Source organism: Falco naumanni, chromosome 2 (assembly GCF_017639655.2).
Source record: "Falco naumanni isolate bFalNau1 chromosome 2, bFalNau1.pat, whole genome shotgun sequence".
NCBI lineage: Eukaryota > Metazoa > Chordata > Aves > Falconiformes > Falconidae > Falco > Falco naumanni.
The window spans coordinates 14,054,133-14,078,270 of NC_054055.1; the positions used below are offsets into that span (position 1 = coordinate 14,054,133).

At 40.2% G+C, this 24,138-nt stretch overlaps 1 protein-coding gene across 1 annotated transcript in view; it reads right to left on the minus strand.

Moving 5' to 3' along the window:
• Positions 1 to 263: 263 nt before the first annotated feature.
• KL (klotho) overlaps positions 264 to 24,138 on the minus strand; it is a 48,978-nt gene continuing 25,103 nt past the window's right edge. Inside the window, exons 2-5 of the mRNA XM_040582450.1 lie at positions 14,719 to 15,229; positions 9,826 to 10,094; positions 6,107 to 7,223; positions 264 to 2,307 (exon numbers count right to left, since the gene is read on the minus strand). Coding sequence (XP_040438384.1) covers positions 1,970 to 2,307; positions 6,107 to 7,223; positions 9,826 to 10,094; positions 14,719 to 15,229 — 2,235 coding nt within the window. The 3' untranslated portion in view covers positions 264 to 1,969. The remainder of the gene's footprint in view (positions 2,308 to 6,106; positions 7,224 to 9,825; positions 10,095 to 14,718; positions 15,230 to 24,138) is intronic.

A 24,138-nucleotide genomic window follows, 5' to 3' on the forward strand; every position in this document is an offset into this window, starting at 1 on the left:
CATACATTTAGAGAGAGCTATTTCTTTGTAACCCACACTGCATCAGGCACCAATGCATAAATATGCAGCAGTGTAAAATTTTCTCTTTTTCAGCAAGTCCTATTGGGCCATAAATAATTTATATATATATATATATATTTAATACTTCATCGCTTACCCTGAATTTTTCACCTTAATCTCAATACCAAAATATATATTAGTGCAAAGAGAGACCACTTTAAGATTGGAACTAGAGGACAAATATATTAACCATTATGATGTTAATTATTTTCTATTTCTACAGATTATTTTTAAAAAATATAATCTTAAATTAGAAATGGAAATTGTATTCCATATATAAGTTTTAATTTACAGTACAGAATCACAGAGCCATAGAGTATTCGGGTTGAAAGGAACCCTGGGAGGTCATTTAGTCATCTGCTAGTCATCTAGTAGATAAACATCACATTTAACGCAGCATAATCAGCTTTAGTAGATAAATAATTCTTAATTAACACAGAGCACATTTCTTTTAAAATATTCTTTCCAGTGAGTGACATTATTCACATAGCAATAAAAATACACTTACAGCTGAAGGTGATGCAGGCCTAGAGTTAGAGAGCAGAGAAAAATGTCCTCTCTGCTTTATACCGAGGACACTCCTCATGCAGTGATTCACCAGGCAGGCAAAACAATGTAGGGTTTTTTCCACTCCCTCTCGATTTCTACTGCTAAACACTGTTGCTAATATTTTCCTAATTTATTTTGCTGAGAGAAAAATAAGAGAGCCTCAGATGTCCAGTAATACTTCAGGACGAAACGCTGCCAGGGACAGATCCAGTTGCTCAAAGGAGACCCTCCAGCCAACCTGGAAGAGGCTTGGAGCAACAGCGCCAACATCTCAGACCCTGGCAAAAGCAGCAATAAAGTGCTGGACTATTACACCAAAATGCTGGGATTTAACGTCTCCACACTCAACAGAGATGGCATGCAGATACCATCTTACTAACATGTTTCCAGCAGGTAGATAGCCCAGCAGCAGCAGAGTGACAGTTGTGTGCAACTTGCTGCAAGGAGTGCAGGAACAGGGAGCTCCAGTCCTGCCACATCCATGGCTGCAGGACAACAGGGCACAGGGTCAGGCACACAGCTTTCTGACAAAGGAGACAGTGAAGACATCCCAGCTCCTGCTCTCTGCTTTTTTTTCTGAGTAAATACAAAGAGAAGCCCTTCAACCCTTCCCGTCTCTTCCCGTCAGATGGCATGACCCCTGACATCACTGGACATATCCCTGCTGCTCTCCCCATCAAGAAAGACATAGTTCCTTTAGCTGAAGTTCCTCAGTGACATCCTGAAGTCAGATGCAGCTGTCAGCAACCTGAGGAGTAGTTAACTGATTTAGCAAGCAGAACAGATTTGTGTCCCCCTGTTCTTCCCCCTACATCTGCTTTAGGGAAGGGGGTGTCCTTCCTTCTGGCACTGCTTTGTGCAATTCTCCTCCATCTCTGCTCAGTCACGTTCCCTGCTCTGATCAGGTTCTGGCTCTGATCAAGCAATATCAGCATTCAGCCTTCATTTAGAAAAGCAAACCATTTTGTTTCTCCCCAGTCTTCTCCCGGATAATTTGACATTCAGGCTCTTCCATCACTCCATGTCTTCAAAACATACTTTCACCTATCCATCTCAGTGAGGCAAAACCAAGGAGGGGAATGCATCTACTCAACAAAAGGTCCCAGGGAAAGTTGTGAGATAACTCCAACCACAGGAATTAAGGACTGGCTGGTCATAAACCAAATGTACTAAAACAGAGAAAATGATTTCTGGAAGCCATATGCTAGCAATCTCTTCTCAGTGTTGATGTCCTGCAGTATCAGGCAATGTAAATGCCTTCCTCGTGCTGAAGCAATCACAACATGGTGTGCCCTTATTTCAGATTTCCCAAGGGGATGCAAGAGAAAGGGTGGTGAGTGATGTATTCAAAGTGGCAGCTCTATTTATACCTTCTTTTGACCCTCTTGGAGTAGTAAGTAATGAAGAATATAGTAACAATAAAAGCAACAAATATGAAAGAGATAAAGGCTAACAATGATTTTCTGGTTTGGAAGAAGTGGCATTCAGGACACAAGGCAATCTCTTCTGGGCACAGCAACTCAGGAGTTTCAGGACCAGGAAAACCATTATTGTCAATGATTTCTCTGTAATGTTTCAAAGAAGGCTTTGGTTCATATCGATTTGCAACGTAACTGTAGAGACCATATTTAGGAGCAGTCTTGTCATTAAAAGAATAGACAAAATATCCTTGCAGATTAACATTGTCCAAGGTGTAAGCTGCAAAAAAAAACCCAAAAGGTTGAAGAAATTAATAAATGTCACTTCGGCATGCAAGAGCAGTACCATATGCCAGTACATAAAGCAGAGGCAGGAGGGTGTTAAGCTCACATCTGCACTTCCCTTCCCCAAAATAACATAAGGAACACATACATCTGTGAAGTGTTTCTCATAAAAAGTAAGAATCTGTCAGCCATTGCCAGACTGTGTGATCTGCAAGTATCCTGCAATTTACTTCCTTGTGCTTGGTAAACACAGCTGCGCGTGCATGGCTGCATTTAACGTTCAGCACGGAGCGGACCGTGCAAAAATGGCTCTCCTTTTTATATATGAAAGAATACAGGTTTGGGTTTTCCTGCAACTGGATTTCTGCAGCTTGTTTCTCTGATTGCTCCTTCTCCCTTGCACAACACCTCCTGATGGGGACAGCCAAGGAACAGAGGACGTCAGGCTGCACTTCTCACCAGTAAAGGCACGGTTACACCAGAAAAAGATGCACCCATGCTAAGGTCACGTACAGGGGTATCACCAGCACAAGGGGAAAGCCTATGCAAATCACAGTCCTCTCTAGTTGTTGACCCAAGTTTCTGATCCAAGATGACCTGTATCAGTCTTTATTGAGAACATGTCCACAATCCATACTGCTAACTGGGCTACTGGAAGAGGTCCAGCAGCTGGAACATTAACCTTGGGCCATCAGTCCTGCTTGACAAAACCAATCAAACCACAGTAGTAAACACAAACTGTAATACTTCATTTCTCAAAATCATCATTTTAAACAAATTAAAGCAACATCTTCTAGCAGATGAAGACAGGACTGAAAGCTAACAACTGCTGAATTTTCATATGCCTCTGGAAATTGTTCTTTTTGCAGCTACATACAAGACATTTAGCACCTCTAACCTACTTCTCATGTGTAAAATGAAATAATATTTACCTACCCTTTTACAGAGCTGCTACCCAGAATAATTAGTTTGTGTTTGTAAAACTGTATGTGGATTTAATAGTGTTACATAAATGGTTACTGCTGTTCTTTGTTTTCAATTGGCAAAGATGTATTTAAACAGTGTACAAAGCACTTAAAAATAGTGCCTCAGTCCAAAAGGTCCCACACTGTATTCTGGAATCATTTATCTGCACATACCTGTTGGCTCCCCTGGAACAATGCAGGTGAGCAACATTACACGCATAAATGCTGCTACATGCAGTCCCTGAAACCAGCTGGAGGAAGAAGGCAGAATGGGAACATTAAGGCATGAGCACACAGGTAGGAAATCCCCTCTCATTCCTCTCCAGCATGACACTGAGGTACGGACACAAGATGTGTAATTCGTCTCAGTTACTGTAGAGGGTCTTGCAGAAAAAAATGCAAGTTTTGGAGAAACCTGAATCATCCATGATGCCTAGGTTAAGAGCTTGCTCCCTGTGTAAGGACAAGATGAACAGCACAATACCAGTGTGGGAGAAGAAAAGAGAATGGAAAAGCTGCTATTACTGGTGGACCGAACACTGGAGGAGTATATGATGTCAAAAGTGAGAGAGTGAGCTTTAAGGCAAGTATTACGGCAAGTTAGCAAGGACATACTCATCCATGACAAAGAAGGTGGAAAGACAGGAAAACACGGCTTACAGGTGATGGTTAGATAAACGTAAGAGCTATTTCTAGGCTGAAGAGAAGAGAGAAGGAAGTAATTGAGAAATACTGGTATGAGTCCAGTACAAACAGCAAAGTTTTGTAAAAAACAGGGGGCTGTGAAGGTGTTCTGGCTAATGGGAAATGGAAGAAAAGCCCATATCTATACACACTTTGAAAACAGAAGTGCCAAGAACTCGTGTGGTCTGAAGTGTAGGAAGGAGAAAAGCAATACAGAAAAACCCCACAGACTGAAACCCTAAGTCCAAGTACAGCCACGGTATGCTTTTTTAACTATGGATGCAGAAGACATGCAGCCAATGCTTCAAAATGCTGGAGAAGGAAGTCTTGGGCACTTAATATTGATGTTCAGTAATTCATGACAGAGGTGGAAATTACAGAGGAGGGAGTTTAAGCCAGTGACAGAGTGGACAGGATGACCTAGAAAATTATGGAACTGCCAGCCATCCTTCACTGCCTAGCAAAAGAGTGGAAGAGCTTATATAAGGCTTGATAAATAAGAATTACAGGAGAGATATGATTAATGCCAATCAGCTTAGCTATATGAAAAATAAATCTTGTCAAACTAACTTGACATCTTTTTTATTATATCAGCAGATCAATAAAAGTAATGATGTTTGATGTAATATACTTAGAACTTCACAAGGCAAGTGACCTGGTATTATATGGCATTTGGATGGAGAAAGTAGAATGTTACGAGGTCAGGGGGCACCCATAATAAACAGATTTCAACTGGTCTCGAACAGAACCGGTAAGTCTAGAAATGTAACTGCAGGTAAGTAAGTGTCACAGTAGGTGTATTTCTACTGTGATCATGGAGATTGGCTTTTGGTACTAAGCTATTTAATGATCTTAAACGTTTGCAAATAACACAGAGATTAGAGGCATAATTTAGCTAGTGTAGCAAGCTTTGTACAAGCAAATAACTGGTGTCTGAATGTGACCAAATGTGAGGATGTCAAAGAACAAGCAGACCATATTCCAGCAGAGGGATTTCTGCCTGGGGTGCAGGACTCAGTTAACCGAGTTTGAAATCTCAGTAGGACAACCACAGAGTGCGTGTAACCAACCTGCTGCTGTGGCCAAAAGGGCTAATGGGCTGCTGCTCAGATGTACAAAAGAGGAGTAAAAGGGTAAGAGGTTACGTTATACCTGCTGAGATATAGGTGTGGCTGTGGTAGGAAGAGTGTGTCCGGGTCTGGGTCTACCCCTCTCAAGAAGAATGCTGGCAAATGGGAAAAAGTTTAATAATTAAAAGGTTCTAAATGATGTTTTATAGTAAGGGACACAAAGAGCTTTCTCTGTGTTATTTATCCAAGACATAAATGAGAGAGAGCTTGTTTTCTGTCTGTGAACACCTACAGAGGAAAAACACATGGAAATATACAAAAAAATGGCTTACAGCTGAAGCTAAAGAAATAAATACTAGAAGTAAGATTTATATGTATCTATACACACACTTACATATAAAAGCAGTAAATAATCACCCACTGCAGCAACTTACAGTAAGGTGTATTAGATTTTTCATCAGTAAAAATTATTTCATTCGGGTCTTGTGCTTCTCTCAAAAAACAGTGTGCGTTGTGTGACAGGATGACTCAAAAATGCCTCCTTTTTGCCTTGTAATTTCTGAATCTTTGAGAGACAGAAAAAGATTGGTTTGGGTTCCGAATAGCAGGAAAGAGTCCAGGAAACGGCATAATGAGGTAGATAGCTGAATTACTATGAAGATCACTGTTGGATAAGATCACTGTTGGATAAGCTACAGAGACAGCTGAGGAACAGAACTCATAACCAGCCCTGAGGCACATCAGTGGAGAGAAGCAACAAAGCAAAACAACAGTAAAAGTGCAATAAGAAGAAAACCTGGCTAAATACATGTGGAGCCACTCACATAACATCTGCTCAAATTTCTAGAATCCACAAGTTTTTCTACTGTCTCATGCAGAACATGTGCAAGGTCAGTCTTCCTGATGTAACGCCAATCAATCATACATCAAAGAAAAACGCTGTTACCAACATCTCATTTATGGAGTATTCTAAATAGGATTATTTTTTTTTTTTTTAAGTTAAACATACTCTGTCACAGGGCATATACTAATACTGGGATTTGTGACGACACATAAACCATCTATGGTTCCTTACCTTTTAAAGCTTCATTGATGTAATTTTGGATGTAATACACTCTGAGCTTATCATGCACCATATTTCGGCCATCATCAATTCCATTAGCCGTCACATAAACTGGGACATCGCCATACTTTGATTTAACCCACTTGAGCAATTTCCGCAGTCCCCAGGGCACTACTGCAGCTCTGCTGGGGGAGTGCAGCCATGTGATGTCATTGATCATTTGAACTTCAAGATAGTGGTCATATTTTACTGCATCTTCTTTCTCCCAGCCCACAAGGGTAGTCGTGTAGTGACTCAAGGCAAAAAAATCAAACGAGCCCTGGATTAACTTCTTTTCATCTTCTGAGAAGTAAGGTAAGTGGAAATTATACAGGTCAACACTGTTTCTTCGGTGAAGCCACGCTCTCATCACCTGCGGGTAGTCACCATTCCCAAAGATGGGCTCTGCAAGCCAGCCAATGTCGAACTCTAAAATTCTGTCAGCAACTTCTTGGTCATTCCTGGAAAAGGGACAAGCTGGTTCTACCCAGTCGGCTTGTAGAGCTATAGAAATTTTACCCTTCTGAGATCTCCTGAATTCTTTGTCATAAAGATGCCATGCTTTTGCATGGGCTTTCAAGAGGTTGTGCCCTGCGGTGTATGTCAAGTTTTTCACTGATGGTTCATTCATTGTGATCCAAAACTTAACATGGTCCCCAAGACTTGTAAAGCAGAATTTGGCATACTCAACAAAAGCCTGAACAGTTTCTGCATTTTCCCAGGCTCCATATTTGGCAAGGGAAACTGGAAGCTCTTGATTCTCAGCCATAGGTTGCCATAAAGCAACAACAGGAGTTATGTTAACTCTGAGAAGTTCACTAGCAAAACACTGGTAATAGTGTACAAGAGTGTGGTTGATTAGAGAAAGGTTACCTAATGGAAGGATTAAAGACCATTTCAGTGAAAAATGGAAGTGTGTGACGTGCATTTCTTGCAGGAGAGAGATCTGGAGCCTGATAGCAGCAAAGTCAACACAGTGACGCTTGCGTTTCGAGGTGAAAACTCCATCCACTTTAATAAGCTTCTTCGTCTGGTGAACATCCCACACATAAACATTAGAGTCAAGAAACTGGGTGGGTGTCGTGTCTACCTAGGTAGAATAAGAAACATACCAGATTCAAGCTGTTTGTTCTAGGTAGGTGGGAACATCACAGCCATCAGGTACAAGGTAGTGAAAGAGTATCATCAGTCAAAATATGGCATTTAGCACCTCTCTTGCACCTCTGAAACAATAACATCTCTGGCTCATATGAATGAATTAATTTTCTGTTATCATGTGACATCAGGGAAGTACCAAATCTATACATCATTTTCATCCTACTTTCCAAACAAGCATATGCTAATAGTCACCATGTTTATATCTTCTCCAGATTGCTCCAGTCTGCAAGGGAAAAAAGGGATTGCTCAGGGATAAGGCACTAAGCCTGCAACAGATCTCCAGAGAAGCAGATCTTCAGCAAAGACTACAGTAATTTTTAATGTGTTTTTCTTTCAAGATTAAGAAGGGCCTACAGAGAGACTGTGTGTTCTAAATCACCCAGTAGATTCACTTTCAAGACCACTCCCTGAATACAGTAAAAGAAATAATGAATGCATCATCATTCCCGTGTTCAGTTCTTTTCCTGACTGTGATGAAAGATGAGTAATGGTCTGCATTGGATTTTTAGCACAAATTCAGTTGACAAGCAGGATTTTTCCTTCTTGCTAAAGACGTCCTTTTTTATTTAACTCATACTGAACTCATTTCCAAGTTATTTTAGCAATCTGTTCATGTCTGAACCAATTTTTTTCCAGGCCTCCGAGTAAACCCATTATATGTTGCTCCAACAATAATGCATTTCTCCTAAGTCTGTAGGGCCTCAGATGTCAGAATTGCCTGTATGACATACGGACACAGTAGAAAATGGGCTTTTGCAAGGTCCCACAGAACTATACTTCCACTTTTAATGAGTAACACAAATGTGCTAAGGACTAGAAAATGGAAAAGTGAATTACTTAAAGTAATGCACAATATAAAATCTCATTCATACTCTAGCGTAACTCTTACAAGAAATATCCAAACTACAAGATACTAGTACCACAAGTGTTTATTTTTTCCCCTTTTTCCTTTTTTTTCCCCTTTGGTGCACAGTTTCCCCCTGAGTTCACATTTCCTTGTCCTGCCCTCTGTTTGAAAAGCAGGTGTCAGCCTACAACCAGTGTTCAACTTGTAGCCGAGGCTCTGCAGACTGTATAAAGAAGCTGCTGAAAATCAGTTGCTATTTTCTCCGGAGAGGTCAGTACTGTGCTTATAGAAGAAAGTAATAAAAACCAGCATGTCTGAGGGAAATTGCTTTTCTAGAGAATTGTCCCTTGTAGATTACTAAAGCATGTATTGCCACTAATACTGTGGGAATGCTGTCAAAAGAGTTTTTCCACTGTGATGCATCTACAAATCACACTACCTAAGCCTTACAGCACAAAATGTTTGAATGGCCTTTTGAAATGAAAATATTCAGCTTTGAAGGTTTTGGGGACGGGAGGGATTTTTTAACTGTCTTAGGCTGACTGACTCTGCAACTTCATAGCTGTTATTGATCTCAAAGGCAGCAATTCCATTTCCAATCCCTAATCTGTCTGGGAGCTAGGAGGATAATGACTGTTTAATTTTCTTGGAAATCAGTGTATCAGGTAAGGAGGCTGCAGTATTTATCAAGAGAACAAACTCAGATCTTACTTTTGGAGTGAGAAAAAACAAACAAGCCCCCTGTAGTCCAGCCTTAAGAAAGGTTCTGTCTTTGTGGAAAATCTAAATTAAAAATTCTGTTCTTGGATCAAGCCTCAGTGTTGAATTTAACTACACCTCTTTACTGTGGTTAGAGAAGCCCTGCAAGCCAAAACAGCATCTGAGACTTACAGAGCCAAAATGTTAGAGACCATAACCAAGCTATAACTTCTACTCATGCAAAGAAGTCTTAAAGTTTGAAAGATTCTCCCAAAGCACCAGATTTAGTTGAAATAAAGAGTGAGATCTATGAATTGGATCCATGATACAGCTGGGTGCTGTCCAGGGGCACTGCAGGTCTCTGTCAGACACCGTACTACACAAAATGACAAAGAAGGAATAGAGAAATTTCATTTAAATCTAATATTGTGGTTTGTTTTTTTTTTTTTTACCCAAAAGCCCTCTAACAACAGTACTAGGATATATATGCATACGATGCAGAAACATGCCACTGGAGTTTTAAGAGCTTTCAGGAAGTTTTCTGAAACATACCTTATCACAGCAGATAAATACATTACCAATTAAATTATGGACATGAAAAAGCAGTAGTATTTCACATTTCATAGACTAGGACATTTGGAAATACACTTTAGCAGATCTCATCAACTTCCATTTGAACAGGACTGACTTTCAGTAACTGATCACATAACGTGTCCAGGGAAGATGAGCATCAGACCACTTTCAATTTCGGTATGTTTTACTAAAGCGTTATTTATCATATGTCAATCTGACTGGATCTCTTCAGTCACACAGAGAAAGTCTAGTGAAGAATGAAAGACACAGTGTTTGGCACAAAAGTGTTGTATACATCTCCTTGCAGCCCTCTGGTAATATATATTGGCAAAGACACCCTATCCAGCAAATTTATCAATATGAACTTGTGCACTGATCTGGCTGGACAGCCTCTCAGCTTTATCATCAGACTCACCTGAATATAGTTGTCAACAATTCCCCAAGCAAAGCCACAGGGAAAAATACCTTCTACAGGCTGGTTTTCAGGCAAAGGTGGGAAGCCATTTTTTTCTATCAGCTTTTGATAAAACAAAACAGAAGATTTGGGCATGAGCTTCTTGTCGTGGCTTTGAAAATCAACATAAAACAATCCACGTCGGATGCTGTATCCTCTGTGCCATTCAAAGCCATCCAGGAGGGACCAGACTGTGTAGCCAAACACATTAATTCCGTCGTACCGGATGGCTGCGGAAAGAACAAAACCAAACTTATCGCAGCGCTCATTTTTCCTCTGTAGATTACACCGTACCAGCAATGTTTGCAGTATTTATGTGTAAGAACAATACAATAGGTCAGGTAAGTATCTCAGGGCTTGCCTCAAAGCCTGTTCAAGGAAGACATTTCAGCCGCACTCAGGGAGCTGCCAGGTCATGGATGCACTGTGCAAGACAGTAAAGGTACCTTTAAACAAGCCAGATTTAGAAAGAGAAGCAGCCCAGCAGCAATCCCATGAGCAGTGCTGCTAATTAGACATGCCAAAGCTCAGCCTCGGAGCAGAGCATGCTACACTTGAACTGTCTGCAACAACTGAGCCAGTCATTGCACTGCCCTGCACGCTGCTAAACAAGCTCTGCAGCTTGCTCCAGCACCGCTGAAGTGCCATTAATGCAGCACTAGCCTGTATGCGAACAAAAGTTATACTCTTTTTTTCTTTTATTTTCTCCTTCCCCTCCACTAGAAATACATATTAAGAAAAACCTGGCAACACTTTTGGTGTGCTGAGGAATTTTTATTACCACAGATTTTAGGTAGAGATGATAATGCAGGCAGGACCTCTTTATTTGATAATTCTGTCTCTTTACATCTTTTACAGCATAGCGCTTTCCAGCTTAAATACTTACGGGTTTCTAAAAATATGTATATGTTCTAGGTCAACTGTTTGACTTCTAAGAATCACCACACACCTTCAAGGTTAATATCGGGGTCTACTGGCATCTGTTAGTATTGCCAGAATTACGGATTTATTTTAAGATTCCAAATGGCACTCACTTCTAGTTGTATTAAATACTAAGATTCAGCAAAATGTTCCTGGGCAAGGCTCAGCTTCAGGAAAGCACAAAGGAGTGTGCTTATTTTAATTACATAATTAGACCCACCCTTATTCAGCAATGCATTTAGGCACATTCTTAAATGTTCTTTTGAACTCGAGTTTGGCTCTGTAGTCAGCAGAGTTTATCTTTATTACTCACCATCTTCTGTCAACCTAAACTTGGGTACTAACTGAACGTAAAATTTTCCAGCCTAGTAACACTGAAAGCAGTATTTCAGGCAACCAGAATATCAAGATCCTAACTTCCCATTTTTATTAATGTACCTCATTACAGTCAGTTATGAAGGACCGCATGGATTCTTGATTGTAACCCTGTTTGAATCAATTACATGAACCGCAGTTAAATAAGCAATGAATTTGGCCCAGTGTCTATCTGAGGTCATGAGAAAATGTCTAAGGAAAAGGAATATTTCTCCTCCTAAAGGCATCATTCTTTTGTGTTTGGCAAACACCAGTGTTTTTCTAACCTATGCATGCATCCGTGATGACATCTGCCATACCATACCAGCAGAGTAAAAGCCAATACAGGTCCACTTTGTGAACCAGTCTCAGTGAAAATTTCTCTTTGAACAGCACCTCACCCCTTCCGTAAGTCATCACACGGCACTCCCAGGCTTACTGAGCACCTCATAAAAATTGTCCTCTAACCCTTCTTTAAAAATGTATTAACTTTTAAGTGTCACCTATGAAAGAAGCAACTTGAAAACTCTTGGAATTTCCAAAATGTTTGGAAGACTCGAACACAGTATCCCACAAGGGTTGTATGGTACTGAAACACCACAATGAAAATTATTGTCCTTTTTCCCTTTGTCTGTCTCCCCTCTTTTGTATGTTGGTGCACAAGCTAGGCTGACTGAAAACTCAACTGTCCTTGCTTCTGGAACTGTGTGGCCCGCTGGAAGTAACTCCTGTCCTGAGCAATCCCCCCAGCACGCCTAGAAGTGCACTACTGTGCCAGCCAGAACTCGGCCAGAACCGGGTTAAAAAATAAACAGCAGTTCAGCTCACTAATATAGAAATGGTCCAAGGAAACATGGCAGACCCATGAGCATCAAATACAGATCCTTAAACCCCTCTGCTCAGCTGCTATCCAACCCCAGGGCACAGAGGCGAGGTGTATGAAGCCTGCAGCCCCTGCTTCCAGGTGGAAGGTGCCCAGGGATCTGTATTTTGCCTCTGGATGTACCTGAGAATAGCTTTGTTCTGACCTGTCCGGGGCCTGGCTCTTCCCATCCTCCTTAAGACTCTTTGAATTCAGAGCTGCTCACTCCCCAGACAATGACTTCACCCCTGGGCTAGTCCAGACGGCACAGAGGAGCCTGCATGCCCTCCTGGTCAACACGCTCCACTTTGCAAGGCACAATCAATTTATCTGTTGCACCAGGGGCAGAGCAGGGAAGTGAGTATGACCCTAGAGTAAGTGGTTAGAAACTCATCCATGTGAGAAGACATCTCCAACCAATTAGCAGCTCTAATTAATATTTAACTACTTTATATTACAGCTCTATTTACTCTATTGAGCCCTAAATGGTATTTGGAAAAAAGAAAGATCAGTAATAGTAAATAGTAAGAGGACTGCGGGCCCTGAATCCCAAATAGAGAGACCCTTTCCCAGAGCCAAAAAAAAAACCAAAACAAAACCAAAAACCAACCAAAAAACCACCACCAAAATGCACAGAGCTTATCTACAGCATGCAGGTCAGAATGGACACCTACATCAGCACTTCAGCTGAATTCGGGAGCACACTTCAGAGCAAATCTCCCTCATCACTGAGCATGACCTGGGTTCCTCTGCATTGAAATTAATCCAGAAATAGGTTTCAGGAGTACACACCGTGTGGACACCAGGCCCTCAACGCCAACTCTTTTTACTCCACAGGCTTGCTCCGATAGGGCTGCACTTACTTCTTAACAGTGATACAGAAAGCAGTAGTTTTGTCTGAACCAGTGCATATACGCAACCAGGCAAAGATACCGGCCATATCTAGGAAGCAGTAAACCCACCCTGGGTCTAAATTAATTATCCTTGCTTCTTCTTGCTGTAGTTCCAATGCCATTTTACTGCCCCGTGGCTGCTAGAATGAATCTTGTGGTAAATAGCTCACCAGTCTACACCTCAGTGTTTTATTGCACTGGATAGATAAGTGTTCTAAAACTCAGAGAAACAACATGTGCCTTTGTCTTTGGTCTTTAATGTCGTCCAACCAGACTGCTCACAGCCAACATGCCTTCTGTGGATCCTTCTCAACTAAATTCCCCTAGGCACTGCACAGAGAACTTTGGTATTGACATTGGATTTTGCATTTTCTAACGGCAGAAGATTTCAGAGCAATAATTTTCATCATAATGACATCCAAGTTCCTTCTGCAGATACAGTCTGTCTCTATTTATTAATTTTTCCTGTAAAACGTTTACCCAAGTGCTAGTATTCTTAAGTTAATATAACAAGACTGTCACGCTGTTGTTGCTATTAGTATTATTTACTTAGTGGCACATTAAAAGGAAAGAAACTAAACTGAGATTTTTTTCAGCCAGCTGTGATTAAAAGGCAGATCCATGTATGTATTCCCAGCAACTTATAAACTAAGGAGAAATATAGGTAACAGGAATATGACCCCTTCATGAAGATGAGCTCTTCATCTGACTTCATGCAAACTAGTAATACTTGTTACTTGCCAGTTAGTAAATGTTTTACATTCCAGTTTTCCAATTTTGTATGCACTGGCTCATGTATTTATTCACTTTTTCATTTATTTGCAATAACTAGGTTTCTGGAATAGCAGATGAAACAAATGTGGGAATCCTTTGTCTCTTCATGAGTGCTGAGAATAAAATCAAAGCCATTTTTGCTTATCCTCTGTAGGAAAATGGCAACGTAATGCAATGGCTATCTCGTCTGAAATAATAACTATGGTAACACTGTTTTTAAAACTAGAACAGCAAACTGTAGACAAGTAAATAAATTATAACATTGAAAATTTAGAAATTAAAAGACAATGAAAGTGGAAATGGGAATCTCAACTTCTTGGTAACTACCAGGATCAAAAAATTTGCTACACAGAAATGGGAAAATAGAAAAAAAAACCTCTCATACAAGCCAGTGCATTTCCCTTACTGTTTGGAATAGAATAATAAGTTAACAATTTCAGTAATTTAGATTATATAACCTCAAACATTTAGTTCTTCTTAAACTGACGTAAATTCAGGTTATTGCGATTGACATCCAGAGCTGCACCAATGTAAAATTTGTGCAAGAGGAACACTGAGATGCAGAATGAAAAGGCTCCAATCTTTCATTTAAAAATGTACTCTTCCAGCCATATGTTTTCTTCAGAGGAATTCCTATTGCATAGTATTTACCTTCCCACATATATATTTTCTTACATTTTGTACATATGCACTCATACTTCTAAGACACGGAAAACAACCATTAATAAATAACACAGTTCTTTCCCTAAGTCCACTGAGAGTACAGTTCACACGTATTTTGCACTTCCTCCTACCAAAGACAGCAGAAATTTTCCTGCTGACTTCAAAGACAGCAGCATCAAGCTCACCAAATGCTATCTGCAGATATTAATGGTCTTCAAGAGCTGAAAAGAACAAACCCAGGAAAGGGATTTGGAATCTCATTTCACAAGTGCCAAGATGAATGTTAAAGACTAAAATTAGTTTTCAGACTGGTTCTTTAACATGTCTCTGTAGGCAATTTTGCATTATGATTTTGTCAAGCACATATTAATACAACCTCAGTCCTACCTTTTAAAGTTTCCATAATGAACTTTTTGAGATAGTAAATATATTTGGCATCATCTCTCTTGGTGCTACCAGAAACAAACCAGCTGTTCTCCACAATGAATATCTGGGGGTTATTATATTCACTGCTTATCCAGTAAAGGAGCTGCCTCAGGCTTATTGATTCCAACTGCTGGAATTTCATGTGGGAGTCCAAGAGCTGGAAACTCAGGGTAGCTCCAAAAGACAGAGCAAAAAAGTCTGCTGTTCCCTTGATGTACTTCTTCTCAGCTTCACTGAATTCAGGCAACAGAGATGAGAGGTTGCTCCTCATGCTCTCTGGATAGTCACCATCAATAAATACGGGCTTAGCAAACCAGCCAAGCACAAAATCAAGGGATTTTTGACATTCTTTTATGTTTTTTTCAGTCATATGTTGAGGTTTTATCCAGTGGGAGCTAAGGGCGATGGACACTTTTCCTCTTTGAGTTGGACGAAAATGGTCATTGTAGAGATGCCAGACTTTAGCATGGGCCTGTTGAAAAGACAGACTGTAATTAACACAGCTGAAATTCCATTTTAAGTAACACAGTCTCAAGTACTGACATCCAGTGTCTCATAGTAACCACATAAACACAGCATTTGAGGGTTCAGCCTTATTCATGCAACAGCAGTTTACAACTTCTAAATTAACTTTTCTTTAATACCAAATTAATACCATATATCAACTAGAAATTGCTCGCTGGCCAGGGAAAACAGCTATTCCAGGCACTGAACACACTTTTAGCTAGACACCTTTATTAACTTTTGTTATTAAGTTCAGATATACTTCCAGTATTTACAAAATGAAAATGCATTTAACTAAACATGTTTCAAAGTGTGTTTTCATTATAGGAATATCACTTCATCCATAGATTCACAGATATACATAATGAAGGAAGGTCTATTCTTAAGAACTGCCCAGATCTCTCAAACAATATAAGACAAAGAAACATCCTTGAACTTACTCCTCTTTGAACACATAATAAATCAAAAAAATACCAATCTAGATTTTTAAAAAGCACGGTGAAAAACAATTTGCTGCAGCTCCTGAAAAATTATTACAGTAATTCACTTTAATTTGTTTTATTAAAATTTGCTATTTACCTCTAGCATTAGATATTAACTACTTCTCTTGGTGTAATTCCATCTGTTACTGTGAGGAGATCCTTTCTACCAAATTTCTTTCCCATGATCTTAGAGTCAGTTGAAACAGTCTCTTGATGTTCCCTTTGAAAAATAACAGGCTAAGTTCCTGGAGCCGGGCATTATCTTCAAGCTCTCTAACCACTCTCACTGCTCTCCTCTGATTCTCTTCCAATTTGTCATCATCTGTCTTAAACTGCAGAAGCAGAATTGGGGATAATATGCCAGTAGTAGTCTCGCCAGCAGTAAAACCAGAGACAATTTAATACACTGTTTCTGCTTATGTGCCCGTAGCATTACACTGTGAGCATATGTTCATCTAAACTACTGTACGTCCAGAGACCTTCATCATCTAAAACATACTTTTTCTTTGCACCTAGCTTATCAAAGAATTTTGACTACTCTATGAATCAACGTCCCATCTTTTTGTCATCTACACATTAGTAGAAATTGTAATGCTTTTTCCTAGGTCCTTGATAAAAAGGAAAAAAATATGAGCTCTATTCATTAGAATAAAGCCTACCTAATAACTATTCCCAGTTTACATTTGCATTTTGAGGCTTATCACTTAGCATTTGGTTGTATGTGCTGTGATGTCATGAACCTCCAATCTTGCCATACAAAGTCACAAGTGTGATGAATATATATGATAGATTATTAATCAAAATGTCACACACATTTCTAGCCCTCCCTGCAATATAAGCCATATAGAAAGCTTATATTCCAAAACATTAAAAAAAACCACAAAAATTCTACTCCATGCAGTTGGTATGTTGGGAAACTTTATCATTAATTTACTGATACTGCTGTTCACAGTTCCTTTCCATGCACTCTTACCATTTAAGTTTTGAACCACAACAATTTCCAGTTGCCAGCATTATTAGGAAAATTAAGCAATTAAGATTATTAAACATTTTTTTACATAGACACTGTTAATTACCCAGGAAAAATAATGACTTCTATCATTCTACTGTTCTTGCAGAATTTTAATTCTCACTGCTGGGAGAAAAACAATTGGAAGTGAAGGACAACTAAAGGTAAGATCAATAACCAAGGCTCAGTTCAGCTGCCCCTATATGGAAACCTGCTGCTTTTGAGTCATCGTGGAGTATAGAAAACATCTGTGCAGATCTGACACTGGCTTTAGAGGAGAATAGACCCGTGCCCTTTTAGAGTGGTCACCAAAACCCAAAGAGAGCAATCGTGGAAACTGTGAATCACAGTACACACCCAGGTGCACGTACCTGGATCAAGCTCTCAGCTGCAAACTTCAACATACATGCTCACATTTATACTACACCAATAGCTCAAATGAACATGATGTAGTCCTACCATCTGTCTATATCAGTAAAACAGATTTTGATGCTAGTGAGAAACTAAATATAGTAACAACTTCAAAGTCTTATGTCAAAAATGAGAGCTGACCTAAGCACAGACTTAATTTTACTTCACACTGAAGCTCCATTATGCCAATGAAATAACAAAAGACATTACACATCATGACCAAAATGCTACATGCCCAACACTTCAAATACGATTTCTAAAAACATTGGGAACAAATGTGCCACCACTTGCAACTCAAATTTGCACACCCAAATTTTCCCCTCATAAATGTGCAATATATTCTTCCTCTGTCAGATCTGACATCTCCAGATTTCCTGTCTCAAACGTTAAGATATCGCCATGCACACCCTCAAACATGCAATTTCATCTCTGTCATCTGCACTTGCAAGCATGCTGCCCACCGACAGAGCTCCCCCAGGACTGTGGAGGACTTGCCCCATTAACTCTCAGTCCTCCCTGTTCTTACCAGTGGGGAGAGATATTCCAGGGGTTTGGTAGCTTTGCTTCTACCATGAAGCAAGGAGGAAGGGAATCCCACAGGTTACCCTTCTACACAGATAAGGGGGTGCCGTTTACTCCCTCATTGCAAGGAAAAAATAGGAAACGTAGCAATGTGGGATTATCTCACTCAACTTTCTAAGCAAACCATCTAGTCTGCCTCTATAGAATATGAGAAGACTTGCCTCAGATATGCAGGGTAAGTCACTCTTTGGGAGCCCATCTCTCTCCACTGATGACATAAACCCCTTTGTTAACTCAGTTTAGACAAGACACATTCTATAGACAGATGAAAGCAGGCAAGAAGCAGCTCACTTAAATGTCTGCCCTCTGGAGTAAGCATAGAGTAGAATTATATTATTTCCATAAAAAACTAGCTAAACATAGAAAATAGCGCATCAAAGTCCCCAGGCTCTGTGGACATAGATTAATGAAATAGTTCAAAACCACACAGAAATAAAGCTGGAAGAAGCCAGTGACAGAGCAAAGAATCTCTATGAAATCTAGGACAGAATTAATTTGCCTGTAATTAGGTGTCTAATGCAGTTTTAGAGACTTCAGAGCATTCCAGCCACTTTCAGAAAGCTGTGAGTCTCCCATAAAACCTAAGTCACATCCCTTAGCACCACAGAGACACCTGGGATACCACAGAATGTGTCATTTGGTAATTTGCACCTATACCTATCTTCAGGCAAATTAACCCCACCTCCAGGCTGGGACTCATTTTGAGCTTGAAGGCACCTTACATTTTGCTGGCCACAGGTGAGCCAGATGCCCAAGCTCCTACTGCAGGCAATGGAGATCTCAGGCTCCCCTCAGCTGCCTCAACACAGGCATCTAGTTGCCACTCCAGAAGGATATAGGCCCAGGTCACACCTCCCATTTCCATGCAGAAGTCCTAACAGCCTGAAGTCTCACATGGCACAACTCATACCGAGCTAATGGGATCCCACTCCAAGGCAATCTACTTGGTGGAATCTGGCGTGCGATTCCCCAGCGCAGTACAGCAGCCATATCGTCACACTCAGCGGGACCACTCCCGCTGTCCCGATAACTGTATGGACTAGCAGTAGGATTTAATGTAGATGCCTAGACCTTTTTGAGGTGCCTTACCTGAATGAGGCTGGCAAACACGATCTAGGACCCAACAGGAGACCTTCGTTTTTCTGGAGCAGCAACTGGAGGCCAGGCAGAATACTGGGGTACCTCAAATGACACTATACCTCTTCTGGGACAACTGAAACCTTCTAGGTATCTATTACCTATAACTGGAGTTTAGTCTCCCAGATCATGTGCAGAGGAAACAAGTAGGAACCAACCTTTACATCATCAGTGCCTTTATATTTATCTGAAATATTACTTACTGATCTCAGTGACTTACCTGTGGTACCTATTTTTAGTTCACAGCTGACTAGGATTAAGATCATGGCAATCTACACTTCAGTACTTTTACTGACAGACAGCATGGTGACTTCACCTCCGTGGTTTTACAAGGTGCTGAGGGGTCTTACTTTGCTCCTTGTTAGCTCAGACAGGTGTGCAGTGCTGATAGATCACCTGGCTTGACTGCAAAACTTTACTAAAAAAGGCTGGTTGCAAACTGGCTCTCAGAAGGGTTGTGTAGTCACCTCTGTGCTGTGAACAGAACTGCTAAAACCTGTGTGCTGGTCTCCAGGCTGCTGAATTTGGGTAGTCTTGTCATTACACATCTTCAGAGAGTAGGACATACCACTAGATACCAAACATTTGACTAACATCTTTTAGGGGGATAATACCCTATATTCTTGAAGCTGCTGAGACTTGAGCTAAGCTGGTATTGGGAAAGCTGTGGGTTAGGATTGGTGCTCTCTGTGCCTACTAGCGTCTATTCTTCAGGAGCAGACTGTCAGGAAAGCTTTTAAACAGCATTTACCTTACCCTTAAAATGCCTTCATCACTAAGAAAATCATGAAGTTTTATTATCAACATGAAAATGAATAAAAGTCTCAAGATGTAGCTTGTCCTTAGCTACGTCCATTTGTATGTTTGTACTTCACTCACCTGTCAGGCTCTGACACAGTCTCATTTTCAAGCTGATACATTCTTCTTCCTCCGACTTTCCCACTCAATATATATCGATTTGGACCACACTCTACCTATACTCAGCTCATGAAAGTCTGATACTGGTCATTTTTGATCAGCCTTAAAGAGATCTCTGTGTGAGTCAAAGTCAGTAATGCCAGAATTGAGCCTTGATGAAGAGTCAAACACATTTCCAAGGCAGAAAAGCCCCCTCCAATGCCATAGCGTGGGCTAGTCCTACAAAGTCCAAATTCCTGCGCTGATAGCTGAAATAAGTCAACACAGGCAAACAGGCTTCACAATCTGACAGTCATGTCCTGCTCTATTGCAGGACAGATCTACATAGTCCAAGAATCATTAGGTGAAATCAGTTTAGTAATACACAGACATTTGTTTGCTGGAATACTCCTCTAAATTTCTGTCCAAGATCATTAAGATCTTCCTCAGTTTGGCACTGATAGCTATCATTCTGCAAGTTCTCAGTACTTACATCTATCATGATGCAAAACCTTCACAAGAGCAAATCAAGAACTATAATTGGGAACATCATGATTCTATAATTTGTGTTCATTTCTCTAGAACAAGTTGTCCCAATTTTAAGTTGTGTCTCTTCTGAACCAATAATAATACCATTCGTTTCACAAATAAACCATACAAGTACCCTGCTCTCAATGCTGAGATGAACTATTCTGTATTAACTATTTGCATGTTAATGAAACTGTATAGGAAAGTGTTACTGAAACTCATTTAGCAATAAAAAGAGAAGAGTTAATTGGAAAAGATGTGCAAAGGCTTTTTCATTACTAGAAACAAGGCTGATGTACCTCCAACAAAAATATTGTTATTCAGCCCTACATCAAAAACCCTTCTGAAATGGATGTAATTACTGGAATGACATGGGAAAGTCTAGTATATGATTAGTCAGAATGTGCCTTGATTAAGACGGGGAAAATATAATGTGTTTTTCCCCCCATATCATCAATAGCAAGTATTTTAACCTAAACCCACAATAAAGGATGTCACATTTCATGTAATGTTTCACCCTTAGATCCAAAGTCAAGTAGGTTTTACCCACACTTACCCTTAAAATAAAGACACCTTTGTCCTTGGGCAAATGTTCTCTTTCACAAACAAATTATATTCTTAATACTGACCAACAGAAATGGGTATTTAGAAATTGCTTAAGGTTCTTCCCATCTTTCAAAACTGGGAAGATAATATCTTCATGTATGAAGCACAGGACTTTGCTATGGAACAGTATGTTAGTCATGTAGCAACTTAATTTTTTGCTCCGTAATTCCTTCCCAAATACGTAATTTTATAGTTTTCTTTTTTAGAGTCTGTTAGTCAACATTACCACAGATTATTGATTCAATATATCTGACCAATCTCAATAATCTGGGACCAGAATTAGGCTTGCAAATGGTGCATGGAACACCAAGTGAACATTTTTCAGTCTGTAACAACTTAATGTAAAATTTGCTACAATTATAGCTTTAAGTATTGATCACACACCTGAAATACATTGTTTTGTTCCAGTTCCTTTCTCAGTGCAATTTAGTCACTGTTTTTCACAATGTGCTGGACACTGTAACATGCTGGTGCCTCATGAACATGAATTAATTTATGCCAGCCATACATAAGGTAGGAAGTAATATCATTCCTACTTTAAAAATTGGGAGCAGAGATATTACAACATGCATAGAAGAAGAAAAATTAAACCAGGTACCTTAAGTTGTAGAGCAGTGTATTAACTCTGGAACAATGCCTCTGTCTGGTATGATACTCACCTCTACAGAAGAAGCACCAAAGATGGCACTAAACACTTGTCTGAGAGCACAGCAGCTAGGTAAAACACCCTTTCTCACCATCACAGGCAAAACAGAGAAGCTTTGCAAGCACAAGAATAGAAAGGAGAAGGTAACCTGAAAGCATGAAGCTAAGCCGCAGGCATCAAGATGCACTGCAGGTACTCCAAAAATACTAGCAGAAGGAAAAAAAACCCAAAATCAAAACAACAACAACAAAAAACCCATAAGGAAGCAAGTAAGAGTTATTTTTACACTTTTATTTTTAATTTTGTACCAGATGAAAGCCTGAGAAGACTTCTAATTTCACTTAACGTATGCATAAGCACAAGTGAACATTATCACAGATAGATACGCAGCAAAGAGACACAAAGTGACTGCAGTGTGACAGAAGGAAACAAAAATTCCCCTGATCTCATTGTGTCAGGTGACTGCTGTAGGAAACCTCTCCTTTGAAGTACAGAAAGCCTAGATGCTATGGCAGACGCCCTGATTTAAGCCTCTCTGAGACTCACCCTGCCTTCAAAGGTCACTGGACTGTGCAACGCACCCTGCACACCCCACTGTCACCATCAGAGGCTGTGCAAACCCAGGCGTACACCTTGGGGAGGCAGGGGGGGCTCATCTTACCGAAGTTTTGTCATCACCTGCATCTGAGCAATTCACGTGCACAGCAGAGGGGGAAAGCTTCTAGGCCATGATTCACCCAAGTCATTTTTAATGCCCAGGCAAGAGTGAGATGGAAAGTCCCTGTCCCCCTCTGCTCACCGCACAGGCAGGTTGGCACAACCACTGGAGTCGACATCCCGTCCAAATAAACCAAAGCACCAAGAAGACGAGTGGGCTGGGAAAGCGGTTTGGAGTCTCCCAAGACATAACAGTCTCTGAAAATATAAAGGTCATCTGGAAAAGAATTAAGCGGCATTTGACTTTGAGAAGCAATGGGAGATGAGATAAAAATAGCTTTATTTCTGACAAGTGCTTCTGAGACACTTGATGTGTTTAATCATTTTCCGCTACCTCTGACAGAAAAGATTAATTATGGAACTGCACAAAAATAGTTCAAGGAATGTTGTGACCCATGTGAATATTAAAGATATGAGAGATTCTTAAACAGAGTACAAAAAGAAGATAAAAGTACGGAGCGGTTTGAGTGATTTAAATCTGAGAAACAATCTTGCAGTACTGAAGGGAGCTAAAATCTGATAAAAGACTTGACTGATTGGAATCTGGGACACAATACTCAGGCAGTATTTAGGGGAAAACCAAGATATAAACACTGCCATCAAAATTGTTTTGGGTATGGTGGAGGTACATAAACATAAAAAATCTCCAGGACTGAGACTGACCTGCAAAGCCCTCTACCAGAGCATGAATCTCTTGGATGACAGGCCCGGCTCCAATCATGCTGACATATTCAAGTACACAAAATACTGACAGAAAAAGATACAAGGGAAAAAGGTGTGGAGAACTCAGTCATAATCCACAAAAGCAAGCACACAGAACTGCACAAGCTGCAGTAAACAGCACAAACCAAGACCACACCACCACTTTGCAAGAGTTGGTAATCATCTGACAAATGCACTGAACAAGGAGGATGAAAAAAGCTCCATGACTTTGGAGAAACTCTTAATGGGAATGGTGGTAGCAGTTGTGAGCTGAGGAAGAAGTTGAGGAGTGCCTGCAGGAAGTTCTCAAACTACAGAGCAGAGCTTCACAAGCCAAAAGCCCCACAACTCATGGCTGTCCCCTGTGCTAAGGCAGAAGCTGAAACAGGAGACAGGTAAGCCTGTTGCTCTCAAAAGTCATAGTGAAGAGGACAACCACAACAGCATATATAGTCCAGTTTTAAAAAAGAAACTATTTTTGGTTAAATACAGAATCAGAATAACTAAATAAATTATAAAAGGCAAACATTTCTAGTAACTTCAAGGGTAAAAATGCTGGAAGAAGTGACTAATGTTAAGCATTTTTCTGTGTTTGATGCATCACCTGCTTTTCTGGTAGATGCACCCAGGGAAGCCAAATACTCATCTATGCATATTCACCCCCTCAATGCACTATTTGGAAATGCTTGTTCTACACACTGTGCATCTATGTTTGCTAACCCAGGTGTTTCACAGGAAGAATGTATTTCTGTTGGTTTAGTGGAACCATATGAAAAGAATTGCTTTCGAAAATCTCAGAGCAGTTGGCAGAAGCTAAACAAATAAAAAAGGCCAATAAAATAAAATGGCATGTTAGAAAGAGAAATTTTCTTAGCCAGAGATAGACATAATCACAAATAAGACTAAAGCCCACAATCAATATGGGCATTCCACGGACAAGGAAGTGACAAGAAAATTTCAGCTTGCTGGGCCTAATCTACCTAGTTAAACCAACAACCCAGCTTGGAAAGATGTTAAAGACAACCTATAATTTGGGGTGAAAATCATACAATGTAGAACCCAGGTTATTCATTACAACTATCCCTGCATTTAAAACACTCAGAGTAGAAGCCCTATGCCTTGGTGTTAACAATTAACCCTGAATCTTCTCCTGGTATCAG